A 23,197-nucleotide genomic window follows, 5' to 3' on the forward strand; every position below is an offset into this window, starting at 1 on the left:
TTGCCATCTCCTGGAAACATTGGAAATCTTCAAACCGCAGGACGTTACCACGGAGTCTCCATCTCTTGCTCAAGGAGACATTGCCAGCAAACGCTTTACCTTGACTCGGGAAATCAGAGCTGCTAAAACATTGGCCATTGTTATCAGCGCTTTGATGTGCTGTCGGCTTCCATTCTTTGTTATTCTGATGGATTTATTTTGGTGTTCCACTTGTTTCACTTGAATAACACCATTCGTAAACATAACATTTATTCACATTCTTCCTAACATTAGCGGTGCCCTTAATCCTTTTATTTTCTTTATCTTTAGTCGCCGGCTGCGGAAAGCTTTCTGTAAATTTTGCGCTCATGCGAAGAAGAGAATAGTGTGTTTAACTGAGGCTTTCTGTCAATAGGGTGGGTTTTCATACGCGCGGAAGTGCGGGACACTCAAAGTGGATTCAGGTGTATTCCGGTAAGAATTTGCAGTGTTCTGGGGTGAAGGAAACAATTACATCACTTTTTATGGGTTCAAGTGACATCCCTTTCAAATTTGAGGCAAAAAGTGGCCTTAAAGTTAGAGGAAGGGTAATATGTCTACGATAGGACGTTAGTAATGTGTGAGTGAATTTGAGAGTGATTGCTATACTCTTTTATCATTATTATTATTATTATTACTATTATTATTATTATCGCGATCAATAACGGTCTTCACAAAACTGATTGATGGTCAAATGTTACGTTGTTCAGTCGCTTTAATGAAGAAACCGCTCTTCAAACCTTCGCCAATAATTTAACAGAACCGAGGGTACTGACTGGCAAACAGCCATTATAGCAAATTTTGACAAAAACGTACGTTTCTCAGTTTTATTTCTCGTTGCTTTTCCAGCCACAGTTAGGCGTCCTCAGTTATGTGAACTGAGCAGACCGATACAACTATCCAGAATCCTTCACTTTGCTTTTTAAATTCCTCTGGGGTTTGAAGGAAATACATTCTGGCAGTTGTGCAGCCAAATGACGACATCGTGAAAGTCAGTGGTTTATTGGGGTATACAATAATTAAATCACTTTTAGTGAAGAGATTTTAGTGAAGAGACTCAGATACATCATCACTCTCATTGGTTAAACTGTTGATTACACAGCTCTTTCAAACTTCATTGGAAAACCACTGCTACTGATTCGCGGCACATCACTATGATCCCATACTAACTACCATGAAAAAGATATATATTACAAGAGCTCAGCAAAGACGAACTGTGTAAACAATGTGCCATTTATAACAATGGACAATACCGTGTTTTGGTTTATATATTTTACAGTTTCTGAGCTTGAAACAGTATTGAAAGGTATTCAGGCAAAGATCTGCTTTCGTAAGAATAGCATGGTCAAATAAAGTCTCTTGAGTCTGAAAAATACAACCAAAGTCCATTTGTGTTGCCAGACTGAGTCGACCAAACGCTATGTACATGTTAGTGTTGAAGGTTGTTCCCTTCAAATGAAATACATCATAATGAACGTCACCAAACTGACACCCAGGCTACCCCACCCAATGCTGATCGCGTGACCAGCATCCCAGAGTGAAAAAGCAGTTGTGTCTTCATGGTGAGACATTGAATTACATCCACTCCACTGACAGCAAGTGAAACAGCGCTTCTCGTGAGCTGCGGGGGGGAAATGAAAACAAGGAAGCTTAGGATTTGAATAGAATAGAAAACACACTAGAAAGGTATTCAAAAGTTCTATAACTAGTAGTAATCGTAGATTAACGAGTGCGTTCGAGTATTGGTGGGTTTGGTATGTTATAAAAGCAAAAATTCTAGAAATAGCATTTTGTGCCTGAGCTGTTAGGTAGGCCTGAATTTGGCCTCCCTCCAGCAGGAGCGAAAACAAATGAATTGATCACAAAGCACGTGCATACGGGAGGGTTTGTTCTCGTTTATACATGTATTACGTAATATTAGTTACGACCGGTCAGTAGAAAACACGGACTGCAGTTGGAAGACCGCATTTAGTCCGCAATCCGCCTTTTATACCTGAGTCCGTGTTTTATACCCAGTCCGTAATACTTAAATAAATAAATAAATAAATAAATAAACATTTATATAGCGCCATTTTCCACTAATTGTCCATGGCGCTTTACAATACTTTAAAATTAAAATCCTAGTTTAAAATCCTAAAATTAAAATCCTAATCCTTTAAAAACCTAAAATCCTAAATCCTAAAAGTTAAAATCCTAAGAATTAAATACGCTATATAATACAATTAGGCTACAAATAAAAAGTAAAAACTACAAATCAAACGCACGCTTAAAAAGATAAGTCTTAAGGTTAGCCTTAAAAACTGCCTCTGATGATGAAAGTCTGATCTGGAAGGGTAATTTGTTCCAGAGCCTTGGTGCCGCCACGGAAAAAGCCCTTTCACCATACGTTTTAAGATTTGCTCTAGGCTCATCAAGCAACCTGTTGTTTGAAGATCGACCAGAAATGCGACCAGAAATGTTAAATCGCAGTAGGTCTTTAATGTAATCAGGGGCCAGTCCATTCAGAGCTTTGTAAGTTAACAACAATATTTAGCTTAGTCCCCGTTTTATACCTAAGTCCATCTTTTTTACCCAGTCCGCAGTCCGCAGTCCGCAGTCCGCAGTCCGCAGTCCGCAGTCCGCAGTCCGCAGTCCGCAGTCCGCAGTCCGCAGTCCGCAGTCCGCAGTCCGCAGTCCGCAGTCCGCAGTCCGCAGTCCACAGTCCGCAGTCCGCAGTCCGCAGTCCGCAGTCCGCAGTCCGCAGTCCGCAGTCCACAGTCCGCAGTCCGCAGTCCGCGGTCTGCGGTCCGCGGTCTGCGGTCCGCGGTCCACAGTCTGCAGTCTGCGGTCTGCAGTCCGCAGTCCCGCAGTCGGTATTTTATAGTGGCCGTGTAAATCGACACAAACGATGCCTGTTCCGTCGGTATGCGAGACGACGTACTTTTATTACCAAAGCTAGGACAATTATTCTGTTTACGAACACGACTTTGAATCGCTCGGCTTTGGGGGAACAGCTGCAGGGCATTTTCACTTCCGAAACAATGAAAGGGAGGACATGTGAGTGTACCAAAGCAATCCAGTGGGAGTTGAACTCTTTTCCCATGTAAACACTTTCGTTGGGTTTATGTTACATAATTTCCGCACAGAAATCTAGGCCAGCGAAGTGAAACTACACATTTCCCCCTTTGATTTATTCAGCAGAAAGCAGCGTTGGTTTTGGTCGAATAAAAAAGAGAAGAGGGTACACAACACGCAGCCAAACTACAGCTTTCTGTTCGTACGAAAAGTCGTACACATTTCGTTAAGACATGTCTGCAAGGTTTTTAAATTCCATTAACACTGACTTCGAACTTTAAATAAACAACTTATCCGCTACAGCCACAATAAGCTGCTTCGACACTCGAAAGTCCGCAATACTGCACAACACTCGAAAGAAAGCACATGGACGAACACGGAGATGGCGTTATTCGCCCCTGAAGAATTTTTTTTGGGAGCGGCCAAATTGGTGTCCACAGAAAGATGCATACACAAAACTCGAATATCTCCGCATTACCAGATTAGAACTACGTTAATTCTCTCGAACACAAATAGTTTCTCTCCTTATAAAATTAAGCAAACAAACAAATAATCAAGTCCGTTTTTCAGGTGGCTCAACACAGTTTCTAACACTTAGATGTTGATGGGTCGTTGTAACCACTCTTTATCACTTGGTGCTACCATCATGGTTTCAAAAATTTGCCCAATCATTGGTGAACACGTTGTTCTCATTTTCGTGACACAATAGGTTACCATAACAACAGTAACAGGAAATTTTCGAAAATTTAAGGTGGCTCTGAACCCTACCTAGAATTTTTTTTAAACTTTGTTAAAAGTTGCAACTTATCATGCTTATCAAAAGTTGATAATATAAAACAATTTCACCTTGCCGTTTTTGAATTATAGGCCCCTTAAGCTGTAATTAAGGGTGTTTTTAGGAGGTCATATTGTTGCTATGGTAGCCTATTGCGTCATGAAAATGATAACAACGTGTTAACCAATGACTGGGCAGTTTTTTGAAACCATGATTGTAGCAGCAAGTGATAAAGAGTGACTTGACTTATCGTCTGCCTTCGACACCATAGACCATAGTGTCCTTATGGATAGGTTATACACCCGGTTTGGTCTGAGAGGTACTGCCCTGGCTTGGATCAAATCGTATCTGACAAATCGCTCGCAGGCGGTTGTTATCAAAGATGTTCACTCTTTTTCCGCTAAGTTAATCTGCGGTGTTCCTCAGGGTTCGGTGCTGGGTCCGCTGCTGTTCTCCCTCTACGTCACGCCCATTGAAGATAAGATCATCGCTCATGGCCTCCAGTCCATGATATTTGCGGACGACACGCAAATGTACTTGGTTATGCAACGATCTGAACAATCATCTTGTTTGAGTAAGCTAGAGCTTTGTGCACAGGATATCTTATCTTGGATGGCAGATAATAAATTATTATGCAACTCATCAAAAACTGAAATTTTGCATTTTTTCATCTCGTTATCTTCAGCGTCAACCTATAGCCGCGGTGAATATTGCTGGTTCTGAGATCAAGACAAGCGTGAATGCCCGGGATCTTGGGGTCACTCTCGACCAGTGCTTAACGATGTCCATGCATGTAAGCAATCTTTGCAAATCTGCTTCATTTGCTCTAAAGCGTATTGGAAATATTCGTCAGTATCTTGACCAACCAAGTACAGAAAAATTCGTTCACGCTTTTGTGTCCTCTAAACTGGACTACTGTAACAGTCTCTTGTATGGTCTCCCTGACAAGGAAATCTCGAAAATTCAACGTGTTCAGAACTCGGCCGCCCGGCTGGTTACAAAAACAAGGAGAGCGGATCACATCACGCCAATCCTCCGCAAACTTCACTGGCTGCCCGTGCGCAAGCGTTTCATTTTTAAGATTTTACTTTTTACTTACAAAATTTTAAACGGTTTAGCACCCTGTTACTTGGCGGAACTTATTAATCTTCGTCAACCGATAAGGTGTCTTCGTTCAAATAATGATCACCTGCGACTGCACATACCGGTGTTTAGGACAAAGACCTACGGGGGACGCGCTTTTTCATCTTGTGCGCCAACACTGTGGAACAGCCTCCCACTTGATGTGAGAAGTGCCCCATCAGTGGATACGTTTAAAACTAAGCTTAAAACGTTTTTGTTTAATAATGATCTTTAGTATTTCTATAATGAATTTTAGTATCTTATGATGAATTTTAGTATTTAATGAATTTTAGTATTTTATCATCCATTGTAATTTAATATGTTTTCCTTATATTGGTTTCGTTATCGTTTTTCTCATTTTTATTCTGTAAGAGCATTGAGATTTTTTAATGTAATGCGTTAGAAATAAATTATTATTAATTATTAATTATTATTATTATTAAAGAGTGGTTATAACGACCCATCAAAATCTAAGTGCTGGAAACTGTTTTGAGCCACCTTGAGGGCCGATTAACTGATCTTTTCGAGCCATTGCTAAGGGGAATTTATTCTCATATAACCCCATCACTTTTAGTTAGTTCAGAGTTATTTCATATGTTTTAACTTTTTCATGATCAGGCCACACCCTTGGTCATGTGACTAATCCTGAAAAAATGCAAAGGCTCCCAGGCAAAGTGCTTTATCGGGAATTTTTCATTGACTTAATATTTTAAATTTAATCATCATTACGCTAGGCATAGATTTTGTTTCATTTCTAAAAGGTCAGATTTTGAGAGAATTTCAAAATATTGAAAAATTCGTAATTTTCTGAAAAAAGCATGATTTCGAAAAAGGAATGCATAGCTATGTTTCCAACGTCGGCTTTAATCGAAACTCGTCGAAAAAAGGCTGGATTTAATGAAAAACTGCGTTTCCGTTAAAGAAACCAGTAGTGCGCCCGATGTATATTGAAAGTTACCCTATCAGCAAGTGCGCAATTTTCACTACCAGCGCACTTCGGTAAGATCAAACAAAGCGACACGGAGGTAGTATTTCTCTTTCTTTTGTTCTTGTTTTTCTGTTTATCTCTTATTTTGTCTTTGCTTGTACTTTTTTTCCTTTGCATTTGTGGAACACAACGAGAGAACATCTAAAATGTAAGCGAATTTGCTAGTTATGGAGTTGTTTTTATTTTCCGCGCTCAGGCTGACGTAAGTAACCAGAAAGTGAATTTTCACCTCCTTAGCAACGCGCGCGAGCGCGCTTACGAATCGTGATAGACTATTATTAATTGTTACACGTTCAACTGAGTTCGTTCTTTAGTATGAGAGACAGTCAACAAGACGTACGGAGCAGGCGAGACTTCCAGCCAAACCAGAAGGCTAAACTAGGCTGGATAGGAAGAAAATGAACTTCCAATCTTCTTGTCTCAGTCCTTCTCTGTCTGCAGATTAGTCTGAGATAAACGAAATGCCAAACATTTAACGTTTTGGAGGCGGCGTGGCCGAATGGTTTAGGGGGGTGGATGTGAAATTTGGAGGTCTCTGGTTCAAATCGTTGATAGTATTGAATTTAACCCCTCGGCCTCGCTTTGTAAATAGCCAACTGGTTTACCTCCCACCAACTGACATTCTTTTAAAAATATTTTTGGTCTATTTTCAACATTTGTTTGTTTGCTTACAGTGTCCTCAATTAGCACAACATTGCTAATTTGATGCTTAAACAAAGACATTCGATTTATTTCACTTAGTTTAACAGAAAATCCCATTTATAAGCTGTGAAAGTGAATTCAAGTTTGTCGCTCATCACAGGAATGTCCAATGTACAGGCTACAATACATGACAACTTTGTCTGGTTCAGTCACAAGTCAGCGTAAGCTGGGCTCATAAGTGGTATATTTCATAGTAATTTATCTAACATTCTCAAACTCATTAATAATTCATCAAGTTTAAACAAAGGAAATCATGTCCGTGAAGTTGTTTAGATATCTGATCTTAATTAGCATAGATTCTTACGATTTTATTTCTTCGTTTTCTCCCTAGTTTTAGTCTCGATTGAGAAGATATATCAAAAACTCAAGACAGTATTTGACCACATTTCCAAACACCTCGACGTTCGTCAAAAATACTCCGCTGCGCGTCGTATTTTCAACTCTCTTCTCGGTGTTTGGAAATGTGGTCAAACACGGCCTTTCGTGTTTGATATATTACATCTAAGACATACCTTTACAAGGTTTTGCTCTGGCCTTTTTACACTCTTTGTGATTTGCGCAGCCCATATGATAGTGAACTATCTTATCTCTTTTGGTACTCTTCGTGAAGCAGATATTAGATAAACCATTGTCGCATCTCTTTAGCGTGCGTTTGTGAACACATTCTTCGTACGAGGAGTTCTTCGGACAGTGGTGGCACATGGGATACATTTCATGGGCGGGGTGCTTGACGCTACCGTGTTGATACGAGAGGTCTGGGTCATCATCCTGCGGACTTTCCGAGGGATGTTTCCCCTCCGCTGAGGAGAACATGAAAACTCATTTCAACATGCATTTTGTTGTATTGCAGTCCGAAGCTTGTCGCATTTCTGCAATACTGGTCTTTAACTCTTACTTTAAATCAATAACAAAATCAGCGCACATGCATGATGAATACACCCTGTCGTTTTCTAAAAAACAAGACTTCACGTACTACCTCCTATACCTGTTGAATATACGAAAACTCTCAGTGGTGAAAGGAATTTTGCCATTGCGAAAAAAGTTATTCTTCTGTCAAATCGGCAGCTATTACGTATAGGTCAAGTGAGCCATACCATTCCCAAAACTAGCGCAAATAGTAAATCGCGTAGATAGTATACCTAGATTACATTTTGTTTGTTTGTTTGTTGTCTATACCTCTGAAGCTAGCAATAACTTACAGAAAAGGTTTATAACTCAGTAAAGTAAGCTGCCTGATTGATAACTATTCGCGAGGTCAAGAAAGCGTGGTCCACTATGAAATGGTGCAAGAATTATGTCAGCTCTGTAATTGTGTTTGTTTTACTTCTTAATAGTAAGTCTTTTGTTTTTGACCATCGAAAGTGTCAGTCCAAATTATTTCCCACAAATCTCTGTCTCACCAATTTTCTGTTTAACAAATATCGTGCAACTTATATTCCGAAGAAAAGTTAAAATCATTCTCGTGCCCTTTGATAATTACCTTGAGTGCTATTTGACTTATCATGTTCAGTTGCATTTTTAGACTTCCCCTTGTCGTCTAACTCAACAGTCTGTTGACGTGGAAACAGGAAGAATGAAATGGTATAGGGGTGAGGCTCCTCATCTGTGACGTCACTTCCGGTCGTCCGTTCTGCTTGTTGTGCGTCAACGACTTGTGAAACGAAACAATGAAATGTTACGTCGGGTCTTTTAATCTGTCAATTACGACTGTTGTATTCTTACAAAGTTTACATGGTCCACAATCAGCGTCACAAGTCGTTGGAACACTAGTAACCTGCTTTTCTTTGCTGTGTTTGTATCAGTCACAGAGAAACGAGGAGAACTAGTAACAAACAGCATTGGTTTACATTTTGATTAAAATGCCTGTCCTGTGGGCGAGTGGATACCCTACCTTCCCCTTCCCCTTTCTCCCTCCTCTAGCATCGTGAAAAGAAAAAGAGCGAGAAGCGAGAGCTAGTGTTTCAACAAATTGTCACAGATTTGCACTTGGGAATGTCAGGCGTTTTTACTGGGGTGCTTCTCTCCTAAATTTCAGACAGTATTAAAGCCTGCAGTACAATCATTTTTCGGTTTTTAGCGGTCAATTTCAGCGTTTATTCATATCAGTTAAAACAGGGGGCGAGTCAAAACGACTGTATTACGCAGGCGCCAAGATAGTAGGACAAGGTTCCTTTTTCAATCACTTGTTTTGGCAATTTCGAAGAATCGTACCCATACCTGAAAAACGGAAGATGTTAGAAACTGAAACTTGTAAGAATCAATTTTTCTACCTATCGACTGGGGTAGGTGTGCTATAGGTGACTGCTGTCCCGTGCAAAAGAGAAATTTATGTTCATCCACCTTACATTGGACGGTTTTTACAGCGCTTACAGCTGCCGCATCATCATTTTCATCATTATTACGTTTTATGCAGGGGCGGGGCAGAAGACTTTTCGTATAGGCATCATCCAACAAAAAATGACGTCACATCCGGTTTAAACTGCGCTTCGCGGCTCGTTTCACAAAGCGAGAAAATGGCGTTTCGATTACTCGTGGTTTCCCTCTATTTGTAAACCATCAGTTTCGTTTCATTTTATATTGAGTATGGAAGGATGTTGCAGACACATTACTTCGACTTTTGAAGCAAAAATTTCGGGAAAAGAGAAAAGTTTATTATTGTTTTGAAGCAAAATAACGGAGAGCCTTCCGTCATCGTCGGGCGAATTTTACACATTTGTAAAACTGGTGTTGTTCCGACTTTTGGTTCTTGTTGTTCGTGATTTAGTGATAACAATAAGTGCAATAGCCTATAATGTTAACAACAACCTGGATGAAGTATTGCTGGTCATAGTTTGCACTGTGTACTACGGGAACATAATTAACAGAAGCCGTTTAGCTCCGAAAGTCGCTGTCACCAGAACTTTTGTTAGTCTTGGCTCACGTGTATTGGTAGAAGAGACAAGCTGGATCGCATGCTGAAGGTCAGTATCCCACATTCCTACATCTCTCGTTGAAGATTGTTGTTTTCAGTAAGATACAGTACATATGTATCGGTAGTTTGGGGTCATCAGTCTCTTTCTCTTTGGTGAGTGCTTTTAAAACGCGCAGTAAAAACTTGATTCACGGCATGGAAACTTATGCCTCGCTGGATCGAAATTCGAGCAAGATTTTTGAGTTCTAGTCCTCTTTAAAAGTAATTAAATCAATTATTCAAATCCAAGCCATCAGAGGGAATCTGCCATTGAAGCTGCCCTAAGTTAAGGTCCTGTTCATGGACTTTCCCCTTTGAAAATCGTGGGGGTGTTCTTTGAGGCAACACAAGTCCCATTTGTATGGTCTCGGGTACCCGGGATAACCCTCCCCCTGAGGCAACTTTATCAAGTGTTTGTATGAGAAAATGTAGCCCATGTAGGCCGAGTAAAAGTTGACCCTGCATGATTATTCGTAACTCCTATTGAATAATCAAATGTGCAACTATCCCTCTTTGTTTAAGTTTCCCTCACTCATTTGATCAGAGTGGGTTTTGCTGAGTTAATTTTCTCTTCTTTGATACAAATTGCTGCTTTAAATCTTAAATCTAGGCATTACGTGACACTCGCCATGCTGAGAGTTGTTCCAGTTAGGCGAGCCAAAGTGTTTATGTATACTCAAAGAAAAGTTGTTGGTTACTTTAGCTGCCAAGGTGAGTCAACTTGCCCACCTGAATTGTCTCACCCCCAAGTCTGGTTCGTCATCCTTGTGTAAACGGTTGGTTGAATTTTGCAAAGAAATAAGTGAAAAGTTAGCTCCGCCAGGGTAACTCGGGGAAAGGGTTGTCTCTGGTACACAAGAGCCATTCTATTTTATTTCCATTTTCCCTCTTCCTCTTCCAACTGATTATGCAAAATATACTGTCCAAACTCTTTATGGGTACTGGTGTTTGAGAGTGTCATCTTTATCACTACTGTGGAATGTACCTCACCATAGAGCCACCCCCGTTAACACAGCCGCCTAGTTATTATGGCCACTCTATTCTGGCTCAAACAAAATCTCAGTCGGTCATTTTCTTATTTATTAATTATACAGTCAGATTTTTGAGACCTGTTGGTGACCAGATTAACAGAATTCTGGCACATTGTAGGAGTAATTTATATACAATTTACAGCAAGCAACAAGCATCATTTTGTTAGTGAAGTCCCATGCATATATGTAACTCTTGATTATTTTGAGATTTTATCTTTATTATGTCATCAAGGCAATAATATTTTGATTCCTGCTCCAGCGGTAGGGGGGGGGGGGGGGGGACTCTCCTCTATGTGCTATATACAGCTGTGCAGCCCCAAAGGGTATGGTTATTCAGCTGTTTTGGTCATAAATACTCTAGGGTAAGGCTTTTGCCCTCTTGTCTTTAATTTGTTATGTTTTTTAGAATAAGCTACCTCAATTTTCATCATTATTGATAAGACCATCAACAAAAGTCCTTCAAAACTTATGTTTAGGACAACTGTAGCAGTCGCTACAGTCACAAATGGGGTAGGGAAAATCACAGATTATGGTCATAAATAGGTTAAGAGTTTAACTTTTGTGAAGAGGGCTGCAATGACCCCCACCCAATTTTTCTGGGATGTACAAAACACATTTTCTTAGCAGTTACTACAGTCTTGCTTTAGTGAATCAAAATAGTACTTGCTGCCAAGTACTTTATAAATTAAAGTATAACCCCTCCAGAAGCCTTCACAAAGTACATGTAATACCTGGTGCTAACAATTTTTTTTGCGGCTGATTAAAATTTGGTATTAAATTGTACTGAACTGGTGCAGATTTAATATATTACATGATATTTTGTCACACTTAGTTCACTTATTTTAAGACTACTCAGCAGCAACTAGTACCTCTTGTATGACCATGCAGTAACAGTATATTCCAAACAAAAAAAAAGTACATGTATATGTATTACTATCCTGCCTGGAAGAGTGTGTAGAGAGAGCACACAGTGCAGTGCCCTACTGTATGCCTTTTGTTAGGTATAATAATCTTAAATTTAGAAGACTCATATTGATCTTAGAATTCACAGAAAAGTTGATTTCTTGGCAACTCTCCTTTAGCTGTGTCACTTCATAATAAATTAGCAGTTTGGTATGTTGTAGCATAGAACTTTAATTAATTAAGTTATCACACTGGTATCACAGAGGTCATGGGTTAGAATCCAGTTCACACCTAATTTTTTTCAGGCTATAATTTCACCTTTGCTTAAGTTGTGTATAGTACGTTGCAATGATCAATCATGTCTTTATAAGTTGATCAATGTATATATGTCCCACTGACTTAAACTTCAACATTTTATCTTAAAGTTTGTTTATTTGTTTTATTGTGTGGTTCTAGAAAATGTCCATACCCACCCCAAGGAGATTACTGGAAATTCCAGGGATGGGGAGGGTCTCAAAAGCCAAACTTTTTAAAGAAATTAAAGTATTAATAAAAATTGGAATTTCCATAGGGAGGGATGGGGAGATCTCTGTTTAATAAATACATAAATAATATGTACAGACCCATTATCTGATGTGAAGACTGTGCAACATATCCTGGCCAACGAGTTGCCAAGGTGTAGCATCCTTGTTATCAATTTCAAGTACCAAATTAAAGAAGATCAGCATGTTAGATGGGAGAGGGGAATTTTTCAAAATATCATAAACTAAAAATATATATATTTTCCAAACTCAATCATGTTAGTAGTGTTAGTGTCTATTTATTTATTTATTTATTTATTTATTTATTAATGAATACCTGTGAAGAGATAGTCATACATTCTTGCAAATATTCTGGGAGTCTCCCACATACCATTTAGATCATCCAGTCCCCCAGGAAAGTTATGAAATTTATTGTCCAAGTAAACTACTGAACCATGGGCTCCAGTGGGGACAGTGCTTTTACGATGTAATTTGCAGATGTGCTACATAATATGAGCTTAACAGTTTTGTTACCATGGCAACAGACTGCATTTCAGACCTTCCCTGATATTCTAGGCTTTTCTGGCCACCTCATGGTCTTGATTAATGTTTTTCAAGCTAAAAATCACTGCATTATTGAAATTGGGTTAGAGGGAACTGGAAAAGATTGAGTTGCCAATTGGGAACATATTTTTATAGCCATATTAGTGTGTTGCCTGTAGAACTATAAGGCTACCAAGTTTCAATGATCTCTGCTGTATATATGGTCTGCACTTGATGTAATATTGGGTTTGGTGTATGACATCATCAGTCCTCTCATTTGCATATATTTTACACATTTTAAACTTAAATATCTCCAGAATTAATGCAAATATTTGTTAAGGTAAACAGCATTTGTAATCTATAGTGGAATTCTATTTGATACTCCTAAAAATTCTGAATCAAGGGGTAAACATTTGATGATAGTAGCATGCCAAATCATTGAGGTGAATTTATGCTGCTGACATTTACATGTACTGTAAGGTGTTGAAGAGAATTTTGCAGGGGAATTTGGTGTGTTTATTGAATTGCCAGAGGTTGGTTGGCTGGTTTTGTTATTGCTTTGTCATTATCTTCCATGTATTTTTTTTTTTAAAGAAGAGTGGTTGGTGGCAAAAGCAAAACTGGCAATATTCTCACTTACCTGTGTTTGTAAAGTCATGTTTTTAGGTTTTTGTGGTCAATCTATTAGTAGTTGCACTGTCTTAAATTACAATAGAAAAGATGTGATATTATTATGTAAGTTATACTTTGGTATCGTTCATACCAAAATTATAGTATTTTCTGGTTCAATGTTTGCCTCTGCATTAATTTGATTAAACTACTGTAGTTTATTTTTTAATGGAATTTAATTCTGTCAAAAGGGAGGTGGGAATCTGAGAACAATAGCTGTGAACTAGACCAACAAATATACAGAAATCTACCACCATTGCTTTCATGGCTGAGTGGAGATGAATCTAAGTCAGACCAAAATTAGAAAAAAAATTACTGATTTATTGGAGAGTTGAAATGGGATCCTGGCTATGGGAGAGTAGGAATTGGGGCTGAGGGGGGTGGGTGGTGTGCTTGTGAATTTAAGAACCTCTCTGAAAGTGAAAACAAACTGTAGGTTTGAAAAGTTTAAAGCGAGGTTAAAAATTATACTTTAATATATCTTGTTTATTGAGGTGGTAATGAGCATAATGCCCACTTACGGTGAGTCATTGAAACAATGACATAATTTATGTTTGTCTTTTCTTAGGTGGTTACCTCCTGGCATATACACCCCACACAGGCATACAATGTTATGATTAGATGATACAACCTGCTTTCCCATGTTTAACATACACGTAAGAGTACTGATCAGTGGACCAGTGTACAAGTGTGATTTCTCTACTGATAATGAGAATTATAATAAAGATACAAAGCCACTCTGGTGTGATTTATTTAATTATTGCTTAACGGTAAAGTGAACCAGTTAAACCAAAGGTTGCACTCTGTAAGATCAGGTGAACAAAAATTAAATAGAAAATTTCACTACATCAATTTTATTAATTAAGTATACTTCTCTGCAAAATATAGTTGGTATTTTGTTGTACTGGTAAGAATATAATTTGGAAATTTTTTATGGGAAATGTTTCCATTTAAAAATGTAGCTCAGATGCCACAACTATAGTTCTCCTTTCTGTGGTGTTTTCTTTTGTGGTAAATTGTGAAAACAAATTATGTTGACCTACATGTAAGTTAAAAAAATATACAAGTAGTAGCTCTTCTGAAAAAAAAAGTTAATTTGTTGTTGTTTCTTCCTGTTCATTTTTTCCTTGAACATTTTTATTTTCCTAATAAGTAGTTTAGCTAGCCATAAAAATGTTTTGTTGTCTCAGACCATTTTCAAGATAAAAAAGTGATTTGTATATAAAATTTGAATTTTTTTTTTGGGGGGGGGGGTGGGGACCTTTTCAGAATTTCCCTACAAAGATCACAAGGTACAAGGGAAGAAGCAAAAATAGAATTTTAAGTGTTAAAACATATGTTTTCATCATCAGTTTGGGCCTCTCTGTGAAGCTGCATAGTATACTTGAGGATCATGTTATACCCATTTTAATTCAAAATACAAATGGAAACTTGCATTGACAATCACTTAATCTCTTGGCACTGTTTTGTTTTTTAATAATGGCCTTTTTTCACAAAACAATAATTTGAACATCTTTGTTTCACAAGCTGGGAGCGGGGGGGGGGGGGGGGGGAGGGGTATTCTACAAAGTTTTAAATGGAAAGGTCTTATCTCAAGGTCCATTACCCCTTACCCTTTTGTATACATTTGTACCATTTTGATAGAAATGGCACCTCTTTTGTCGACCTTACATTGCAAAAGGGTTAATGTACCCCTTTAACAAACCTATTTAAGAATACTGCATCCCTTTTCTATTCCCTTGGAAAAAAGTTAATAAATAATATTATAGAATCTCTTCATTCTGGCTGAGGAGAGTAAATGAGAGCTTTTCAACAACATTTTAGAACCAGAAGAATGGAATCCCTAAATGACAGATTTTCCTACCCTTTCATACACCTCAACTTGTGAAATCCCTATCATTAATTTTATACCTGAAGCCTGAAATAGGTACTCATCGTGAGCTGAGCCACCCCATATAGTTCATTACAGAGAGCCTTCCCACATACACAAATCAGGAACTCTTGACAAGTACTGTAAGTAGATGCTGGCTTTAAGACTGGTCTGAGCCAGCTTCTTCAGTTTTTTAGCACAAACTTGTTGCTCTCTGTCAATTTCTAGTACAAAACCTTTTCTTTGCTGATCTGGTCCAAGTTCACAGACACTAGCATCACTCTCACGACACTGACTCTATCACTGTCACTCACAGTCTGATTCTTCAGTTTCACTGCACCATGCTTCATCATCACCCATCATTGTTAGACATGAGTTCATTAGCTTGTAAAATTCATCAGCCTGGCAGTGTCATTGTTGCCATTGCCTGTTCCCAGACTTCCTTTTATGGCTAGGTGTAGGGGCATGAAATTTCACTACTGTTTACAAACAATTTGTTTAGATGGCATATTGAAAGTGATGAATTACTGAAAATTGTCAGTATTGCTAGTGTTCTCTCGTTTCCTTAGGGATTGAAATATCTTGATGTAAGATTACAAAGAGAAAGCACACTGAAATATAATGCACAACTTTTTAGTAACCTTTCAAAATGGGTTGCCAATATGACAGGGATTAATAGATGAGGAACTTGGTCTGCAAACAGGGCAAATGAGAGGGTTTGAAGAAATTAAAGGTGCATGCTTGACCTCAGTTGGGGGGGGGGGGGTATTGGAACTTAGCGCTGCTGACGTCAAACACTGTTGAAACGGAAAAATAAATTTGATTATAAATGAGAGACAACCACGACATGTCCAAATTACTTAATCGCCGTTAAAACTAATCCTCTTGCTTTTTTTTAAGGGGTTCACGGCCTGCTTGTAACGAAGCGTTTATCAATTAAGGGATTGCTTAGGGAAAACATCTCTTGTTTAAGGTTCTTAACCAATCGTAACATATTTTATGGCATCAGTTTGAGTCATGAACAAACACACGAGTTTGTGTTAGTGTCGATCGGCAAGAAAGTTATGCAAAGCGCGTTATGTGTGTGGGTCTATTCTTGCAGTGATACGATTAACAGCACTCAAGTACTCTCGAGTGTTTGGCAACAGTAAATTTTTAAAAAGGCGCTTCTGTTAATAAGGTTCCCCCATGTCTAGAAACCTGTCATTGTGCATTTTTCTTAGTGTAATGCCTACCTAAGAGAATAGGATATTTGAATTGAGTGCAACTTACCTAGAATTCATTATCTCCACACAAACGATGACTCCTGTGGAATTCAGCGAGGAAGAAATGGCGACATTTCGTAAAAAACACGCCTTCAAAACAGCGTGTTTTTGAATAAATAATTACCCTGTCCTTCAAACAAACTGATATGACGAGGAAGAAGACAAAATTTTGTTTATCGTGGCCAAATAAAACGTTAAAAATATCCGGCCGATTGCAAAATATTACCATTTTACTTACTGAGAGAACGATTATGCCATGTTCAAATTTGATTTTGCCGCTCAGCGCTCTTTTTTACCGGATGTGACGTCATTTTTTGTTGGATGATTCAGATACACAAAAAGTGCCAGGCGCGCAGAGTGTTCTCCCCCGCCCCTGGTTTTATGGAACACGATGGAGCTGTTCAAGAGCAGGGTAATCTCCGTCGGAGAGATCAGACGCGCTGGGGCAGTTACTGATAAACAGATAACAGTTATAAATAATAAGAAGAAAATGGGTGGAAGACTAAAAACAACAAACAAACAAACAAACAAACAAACAAAACAGACTTGTTATAACAAGCGACATATTTTGTCTTGACGTGCCTTTTGAAGTCAGTGTTTTAGTGAAGACTTGGATCGCTCTCTTATAAAGTAGCGCAATGGTATGATGAGACACAATCGGATTATATGGTTAATTATATAGACCAGCCATCATTGACTTCACAGTTTAATAACTGCTATTTTTGCTATTTTCAACATTGATTGAAGAAAGCCAAATTACCCTGACTATTGTAACCAGTGTCCTTGATCCTTATGGCCTATATTTATCGGCAAAGTAACCAAAGGCTCTGAATGTATAGTGCCACCCTCACAAATAGTATTTGCCTTTTATAAAACTTAGAGTTTGTCAGTCGGTTGTTTGTCAAGAGAAAAAAATAAAATGACACTGAAACTTTCAGTGTCATTCAATTGTGACAATTGAATGTCAGCTGCTTAGAAGGTGTGGAAAAATTGCCAGCCTGATTCTTGCAAATATACATAAGCTTATATCTATAAAAAGCCTTAGACGGTCCAAACATTTGAAAATGGTCGTTATTGTGTCCGTGGAGTGTTAGAACTTAATAATTCTACAAAGTGCCAAAAATCACAACAGTGCCATTGAGTTTTGTTTTGTCTGTTAAGAGACATATTGACAATGAGCTTGTCAAACTTGGAATATAAAACGCGTTTTATTTGTTAAAAACAACTCTACGATTTTTCTTTTTACGAAATTCAAATGATTTAGAAGCGATGTTTCAAATAATTGAAGAACAAAGGGCTTAAATGGAGTCTGAGATTAAGAGAAAAAGAATAAACAGCTTTAGGTAACAGGTAGGCCCGGAGTAACGTTTTCAGCTGAATTCTCTTCAACTAAGGAAATAAGTTTTATCTTGTAAGAAATTGGTAATTAGTCAGTTACAGTGCTTTTTGTGTCAGCAGTCTCATGGTTCACCAAGCGAGGGTAAATTTACGAGTGGGAATCCAAAAGTTTGTAATTACGTCATGTTGGGATTATTTTAACAACTATATCTCTCCTCTTAGGGTATCGGCTTTGATATACGATATTCTCATTTAGGATACTTTTTCATGGTAATTAAAGATATGTTCAATAGAATAACATTTGGAAATTTAACTTTAGTATAGCGCATGAAAACACGTTTAAAATCTGTGATTTACCCACGAGCAAATAAATACGAGAGGGCCATGCTACAGTGACCCGGTCCGTTATTACAACATATCTAGAATTGCATCCTAGGGATTCAAACTCCTCTCAAGAAAGGAGATGATACCCAGATTATAACGATTATCAGTCTACTTACCAAGTGCGAGGCAAAGAAGCAAACAGGCGAACATCAGACGGCTCATATCAGCCTCCGTGAAACCTGAGACGCACAAAAACAAGCACTAGTCAGACGGGTGAATAGCCGTGACCTTCAGAGCGTGCAAGCGGAGCAGGGCAGGGCAGGTATCACAGCAGGTCCAATGTCACCCTGCAAGTCAGCCGAGCGATCAATACTCTCAAAGCAAATTCTTGTCACGTGAAATAAGCGACACTTTGACGGCCCGAAGGAAAGACCATCGGTGGTCAGGCTGAAATGTGCGAAAGAAAAACTTCGGTCATTTTTTGATCTGTGTTTTTCTCAATTTTTTTACATTAAATTAGGAATGCATCTCTCAAAGGAAAGTATATTTTTAGTGACCTGAAGATTTAACAACCACCACGAGTATTTTACAAGCGAGTAACCAAGAAGTTCAAGATAATCCTTTGAGATTGTAAGTAAGTTGTAACATAATTTTAGCTTGAGCCCACGAGTTGGGGCGTTTCAATGTTGCACTCTGATGTATTTCAGGACACGATTTAAGTGGGTTAAGAAATCTTCAGATATTGATAATAAGCGAGTGGAATAATAAAACGCTGTACGTTTTCACCAGTCAGACTAAGGTCAAACCTGCCATTATCATTCTCATTCTGTGATTGAAATTTGTCAATGAAACCTGAAAATCAGTGCTAACAGTAAAAAGCCATATTTCTTGTCGTTTACCTACCTTTCTAGCTTTTTCTACCCACTTCTGTTAAGAGACGTTGTTCACTGGTGCTATAATCGTATGTTATGAGCAAGTACAGTTTTTGTTAATGAGTTCTTTTCTCGCGTGGTTTCACTTGAGTGATCCTCAAGCAAGATAAACTAAGCAGAATCTGTTCTGAACGCACCGGCGAATCCCACTTTATAAACTTTCACTTGGGGTTTTATATGCTTTGTAATCTGTGCGAATTTTTCCCCCAGATTGCAGAGATTTTACAGCAGCTATTTCCTTTTATCAATACAATAGGCATACTCGATGTATTCAAATTAAAGAAATCACCGATTCATTTTCCTTCCAAACCAATATAGTTCCTCTTGTTTCAGTTCCCTGAACCTCTAAGTTAGAGTTTGATTGTACCGTAACAAGTCAATTTGGCTCGTAGTAGTTTGTGTTAGGTCCTTTGCATAAGCCGGTCACATGGTACTTGCGACGCTGGACGACAAGCCAAGCACTGGAACATCCAAAATAAAGAAAAGCCACGCTTGAATGGCTGAAGCCGCTTGTTTTGGAGGCTGTCGCATTTTTTTCGAATTCTGTGACGGGTAGAATAGGCGGAGGATTGGGCACTACCAATAGGTTTCAACAGGCGCGTGACAGGAGTATATAAAATAACAGATAACAAGAGACGCCACTAAACACGATTGCTGGAATGATAGAATGTTCAGTTTTCGGCCACTTGAACAAGTTTGTCACCAGTGAATGGCTCATTTGTGAAGAACCTTTCAAATGGAAAAGAGTTTTCCATACATACTCATTGTATGTACTGAATCAAACTCAGAGTTTTCCTTCCACTAATTTTGGAGCCCCGGCAAAAGATAACGGAAATACTTATTCAAGCTACTGTTATGAGCGGCTGTCAGATGTTGTGCATGTGAAATCAATGTTACAATGTGAAATCTCTCCGTTGACCTGAGGAAAATTAAACGCCTTTAGCAGCCGACAACAGTTCGCCTTGTGGTTACAGGCCTCTTACTCACATTTTAACATTTCTGGGCTTGCCTTACTCAAAGGGATTCATGCTGACGTCATTGTTTACATTTTTGCTCATTTGCATGCGGCTTTGAGTACAGAAGGAAACAGGTTAGATATGAATTGACTCCAGGCAGCTAAAGAGCTAGTAAAACTTAATAAATGGTGAAATTTGTCTTTCAAAAGCTTCAAAATTTCTGGGTGACAAAAGTGCTAATGAGCTCATACTTTCTTTGTAAAATTTTGAGTTTTTAAACCCGTGTTGCACAAAAGGTATTCAATACATCAGGCTCATATTCATTGGCGGAGTTAATCGTAGTATGACCTTTCAATATTCAGATCTGATTTATTTGTTGCTCCAGCAGAAACTGAATTGCTTATGCTAATGTGGTAAATATTGTAAACAAGGATTCCTCTATATGGCGCAAAAACGTTCCGGCCTTGTTGATTCTCCTGTAGCACTCCTGTAAACTGTTTCGACACCATATGGACAAGGAAAATTAAGTACAAACACGTGATAACTCCTTGAAACCTACAAGTGATTTTAACCTGCATTATCAATTAGCATCAACAACAACAGCATGCGGTCAAACTGTATTAATATGTGCTCCTATTCTATATATGATGCCTAGTGCAGTGTGCTGGCTACCCTGTAAAAGAGTTAAGCTTCTCTTAACATTGGTAATAAAGACATTTTGAGGTGGTTCGTGTTATAAACTTTAATAATCCTCACTTATTATAATCGTCCGTGTTTAGACCAGTGAATACAAACTCACCTTGTTATGTCAAGTTTCACAGATGGAAGATTGACGTAACTGAGGAGGAGGACTCAGGGAAAAATTAGTGATTTGTTTCGGATAGGATCGAAGCCTCTTCGTCCGTCGAAAAAAAACTTTTTTCCTTTGCTTTTTACCTCAAGTGATATTATTTCTTGGAGTGTAAAGCTTGGTCATGTGGAAAGCCTTGATTAATCTCCGCCAACAAAATAACTCCTACTGATGCTTTGAAAATCAACAATATATTTTTATGGCTGTTGATTTTATCAGCATTGCTATGTTTCTCCAATATTTAAAGCCTTTTTGTATCCATTTGTTATTGGCAGCTTAGACAACCTGTTAAACAACCAGCCAACCTACCTGTAACTTCCACTGATGAAAACTAACCACCACCTCGAGTGAACCTCAAATACATCAGAAATCATGCACTTGCAGTGGGAATATTAGAATGCAATCGCCTGTAAATGACTTATCCGTCGATTAAAAAGGTGGCTTTTGAAGTGACCGGGTGATTTATTTAGACCTAGCAATTGATCATGGCAAATTGAATCTCATGATCTCACAAAAAAAACTCTTGAAAATTCACAATTTGATGAGATCATCCTCCGCTTAGTAACAGATTTAACTGACTAATTTACAACAGATCTCCATTATTCTCAGACCAACCTTGTGATTAGCTTCAGTATAAACTCAGAAGAGGTTCAAGACAGAGTTAAAAGGAAGAGACAACTTCACACTTGCTATGCCGCTTTACTGTTGTGTTTTAAAACTAACAATAATTGACATAATTCAGTATATTGGTCCTTGGAATTAACAGTTGTTTTTTTTTACAACAATTATAGCAGTTATCGTGGGCGCATTCCCTAAGAAAATTACATAAAAGAGCGCATCATGTATAACAACTTAAAATTATTTGCGCATATAAATCACTCCTTTTTTTGCGAGGAGCATCAGGATATAAGGCTGCAGTTTAGCTCGACAGTTTGAATTTCATCTGCAAAAGGAAACTATTGCTTTTAAACAATCATAGTATCTTGTATATAATAGAAAAATTACTCAAAGGTAAGTAAGTAAAGGAGAATTTCTAATCGAAAACCCATGTCATAGGGTATTTTTCACACGAAATAATAGCGTGCAAAGCTTGGGTAGTTGCCTGTCAGGAGAATGGGTTGGATGATATTTAATGCTGCTGGCTGGAGATTGTCAAAACTGATGAAAGGTTCGATGGTACACTGTGGGCAGTGAGCCCATAGGGGACGGGGTGTGTGTGTGTGTGTGGGGGGGGGGGGGTAACCTCGTTCCCAGGTCTTTTCCCTTAGAGATTGGGAGGGGGAAAGCTCTGGGAACGGGGCTGGGGGAAGGGGGTCGTGAGCAGCACATCAGTGTTGAGACCAGTTGGGACTGCAGTGCTAAATTTTGACAATAGTAATTAAAAATGAACTCAGCAATAAGTATCCTAAACCTTCTCAATCTTTGGCCATTTCAATTCGAAAAGGAATATTCAAGGAAACTGCGGTGACAAACATGACACATGGACTAGCGTAGTCCATGCATATGAGTCAGATTTGTTACTGCAGTTTTTTTATATATCCTAAACGTTCTTTGATGGGGAGAGGAGATGGACTACAACAGTGTTCCTAAATTCAAGCATAATAGTAGAGTGAGGTGGGGGTTCCACAGTACACTGGTATTTAACTGTCCAGTTTCTCCGAGAGAAAGTGGCGCCTCTACTCGTCCCTACCCCCCCTCCCCCCCGTGATTGGCTTCTGACTTTCCGTGTTACTCTTCCTGCAATTTTAGGAGTTGCTCTGGCTGACACCAACATTACAAGGCGACATTGATTACGAGGCTCAGTCGGACATGCCCTTATCAAGAAGGGGGTAGGGGTGGTTTTTAAAAGAGATTATGAGGTTTTGATGGACGGCAACGACAAAGTTGTGAAAAATAGACTAGAGTAGTCGGTTTTTGTTCTTGAGATTGGAAGAGCTCAATTTATGCAAATTAGGGAAAGAAACGAGATCTTTCTTCTATTCATTAGCATTCGTGTATTCTTTGCGCTGCACGCTAGGAAAAAAAGTGAGACTAATCGAAATCTATGTCAAAAAAAAGTCGCGCGGTTTTGTTCAGTTGCGTCACAGGAAATACGATAAGCAACTGGGTATTTCATTTTGTAGCGGGACAATTTCTAGCGGGACTGATAGCGCAAAAGAGCTGCATGAGTAAATTCCGACTCAGGGTTGCGGCAACATGATCAGCAGCAAAAAAACACTGATAAAAACAGTAACAAGGCGGAAGGAAATTAAAGTGAAGGCTTTTCGCTCCTTGTCTCCCATTGCCTTTCGAGTCTGTGTAAAGGAAAAGGTGCTACAAATATTCCTCCGGACTTTCTTAAATGTCTGAAATGAAGGCGCGAATGAGTATTTCCGCCAATCAAAGC

The 23,197-nt window shown here is 38.7% G+C and overlaps 1 protein-coding gene and 1 long non-coding RNA gene across 8 annotated transcripts; one reads left to right on the forward strand and one right to left on the reverse strand.

Annotated features, from left to right (window-relative positions):
* Window positions 1–831: 831 nt before the first annotated feature.
* On the reverse strand, window positions 832–21,316 carry LOC110056621 (uncharacterized). 7 transcript variants are annotated; one of them, XM_020763320.2, is made up of 5 exons: window positions 21,121–21,316; window positions 18,250–18,312; window positions 8,140–8,310; window positions 7,172–7,459; window positions 832–1,639 (listed from the first exon to the last, which is right to left on the reverse strand). In XM_020763320.2, exons 2-5 carry the CDS (start codon window positions 18,293–18,295, stop codon window positions 1,470–1,472), a joined length of 675 nt encoding a protein of 224 aa, XP_020618979.1. In that variant the 5' UTR covers window positions 18,296–18,312; window positions 21,121–21,316; the 3' UTR covers window positions 832–1,469. The 7 variants fall into 7 exon arrangements, with proteins under 7 accessions (XP_020618979.1, XP_089141034.1, XP_020619119.1 ...); XM_089284908.1 differs by having other exon boundaries at window positions 18,250–18,520; XM_020763460.2 differs by lacking the exon at window positions 21,121–21,316 and adding an exon at window positions 20,761–21,075.
* On the forward strand, window positions 9,082–14,013 carry LOC149115419 (uncharacterized). Its single transcript, XR_016206039.1, has 3 exons — window positions 9,082–9,619; window positions 10,220–10,320; window positions 13,845–14,013. It is a non-coding gene; the product is annotated as an uncharacterized LOC149115419 (long non-coding RNA).
* Window positions 21,317–23,197: the final 1,881 nt, after the last annotated feature.

The sequence above is a fragment of the Orbicella faveolata genome, unplaced genomic scaffold (genome assembly GCF_042242905.1).
Source record: "Orbicella faveolata isolate gen_17 unplaced genomic scaffold, um_ofav_v1 contig_13, whole genome shotgun sequence".
Classification (NCBI taxonomy): Eukaryota; Metazoa; Cnidaria; class Anthozoa; order Scleractinia; family Merulinidae; genus Orbicella; species Orbicella faveolata.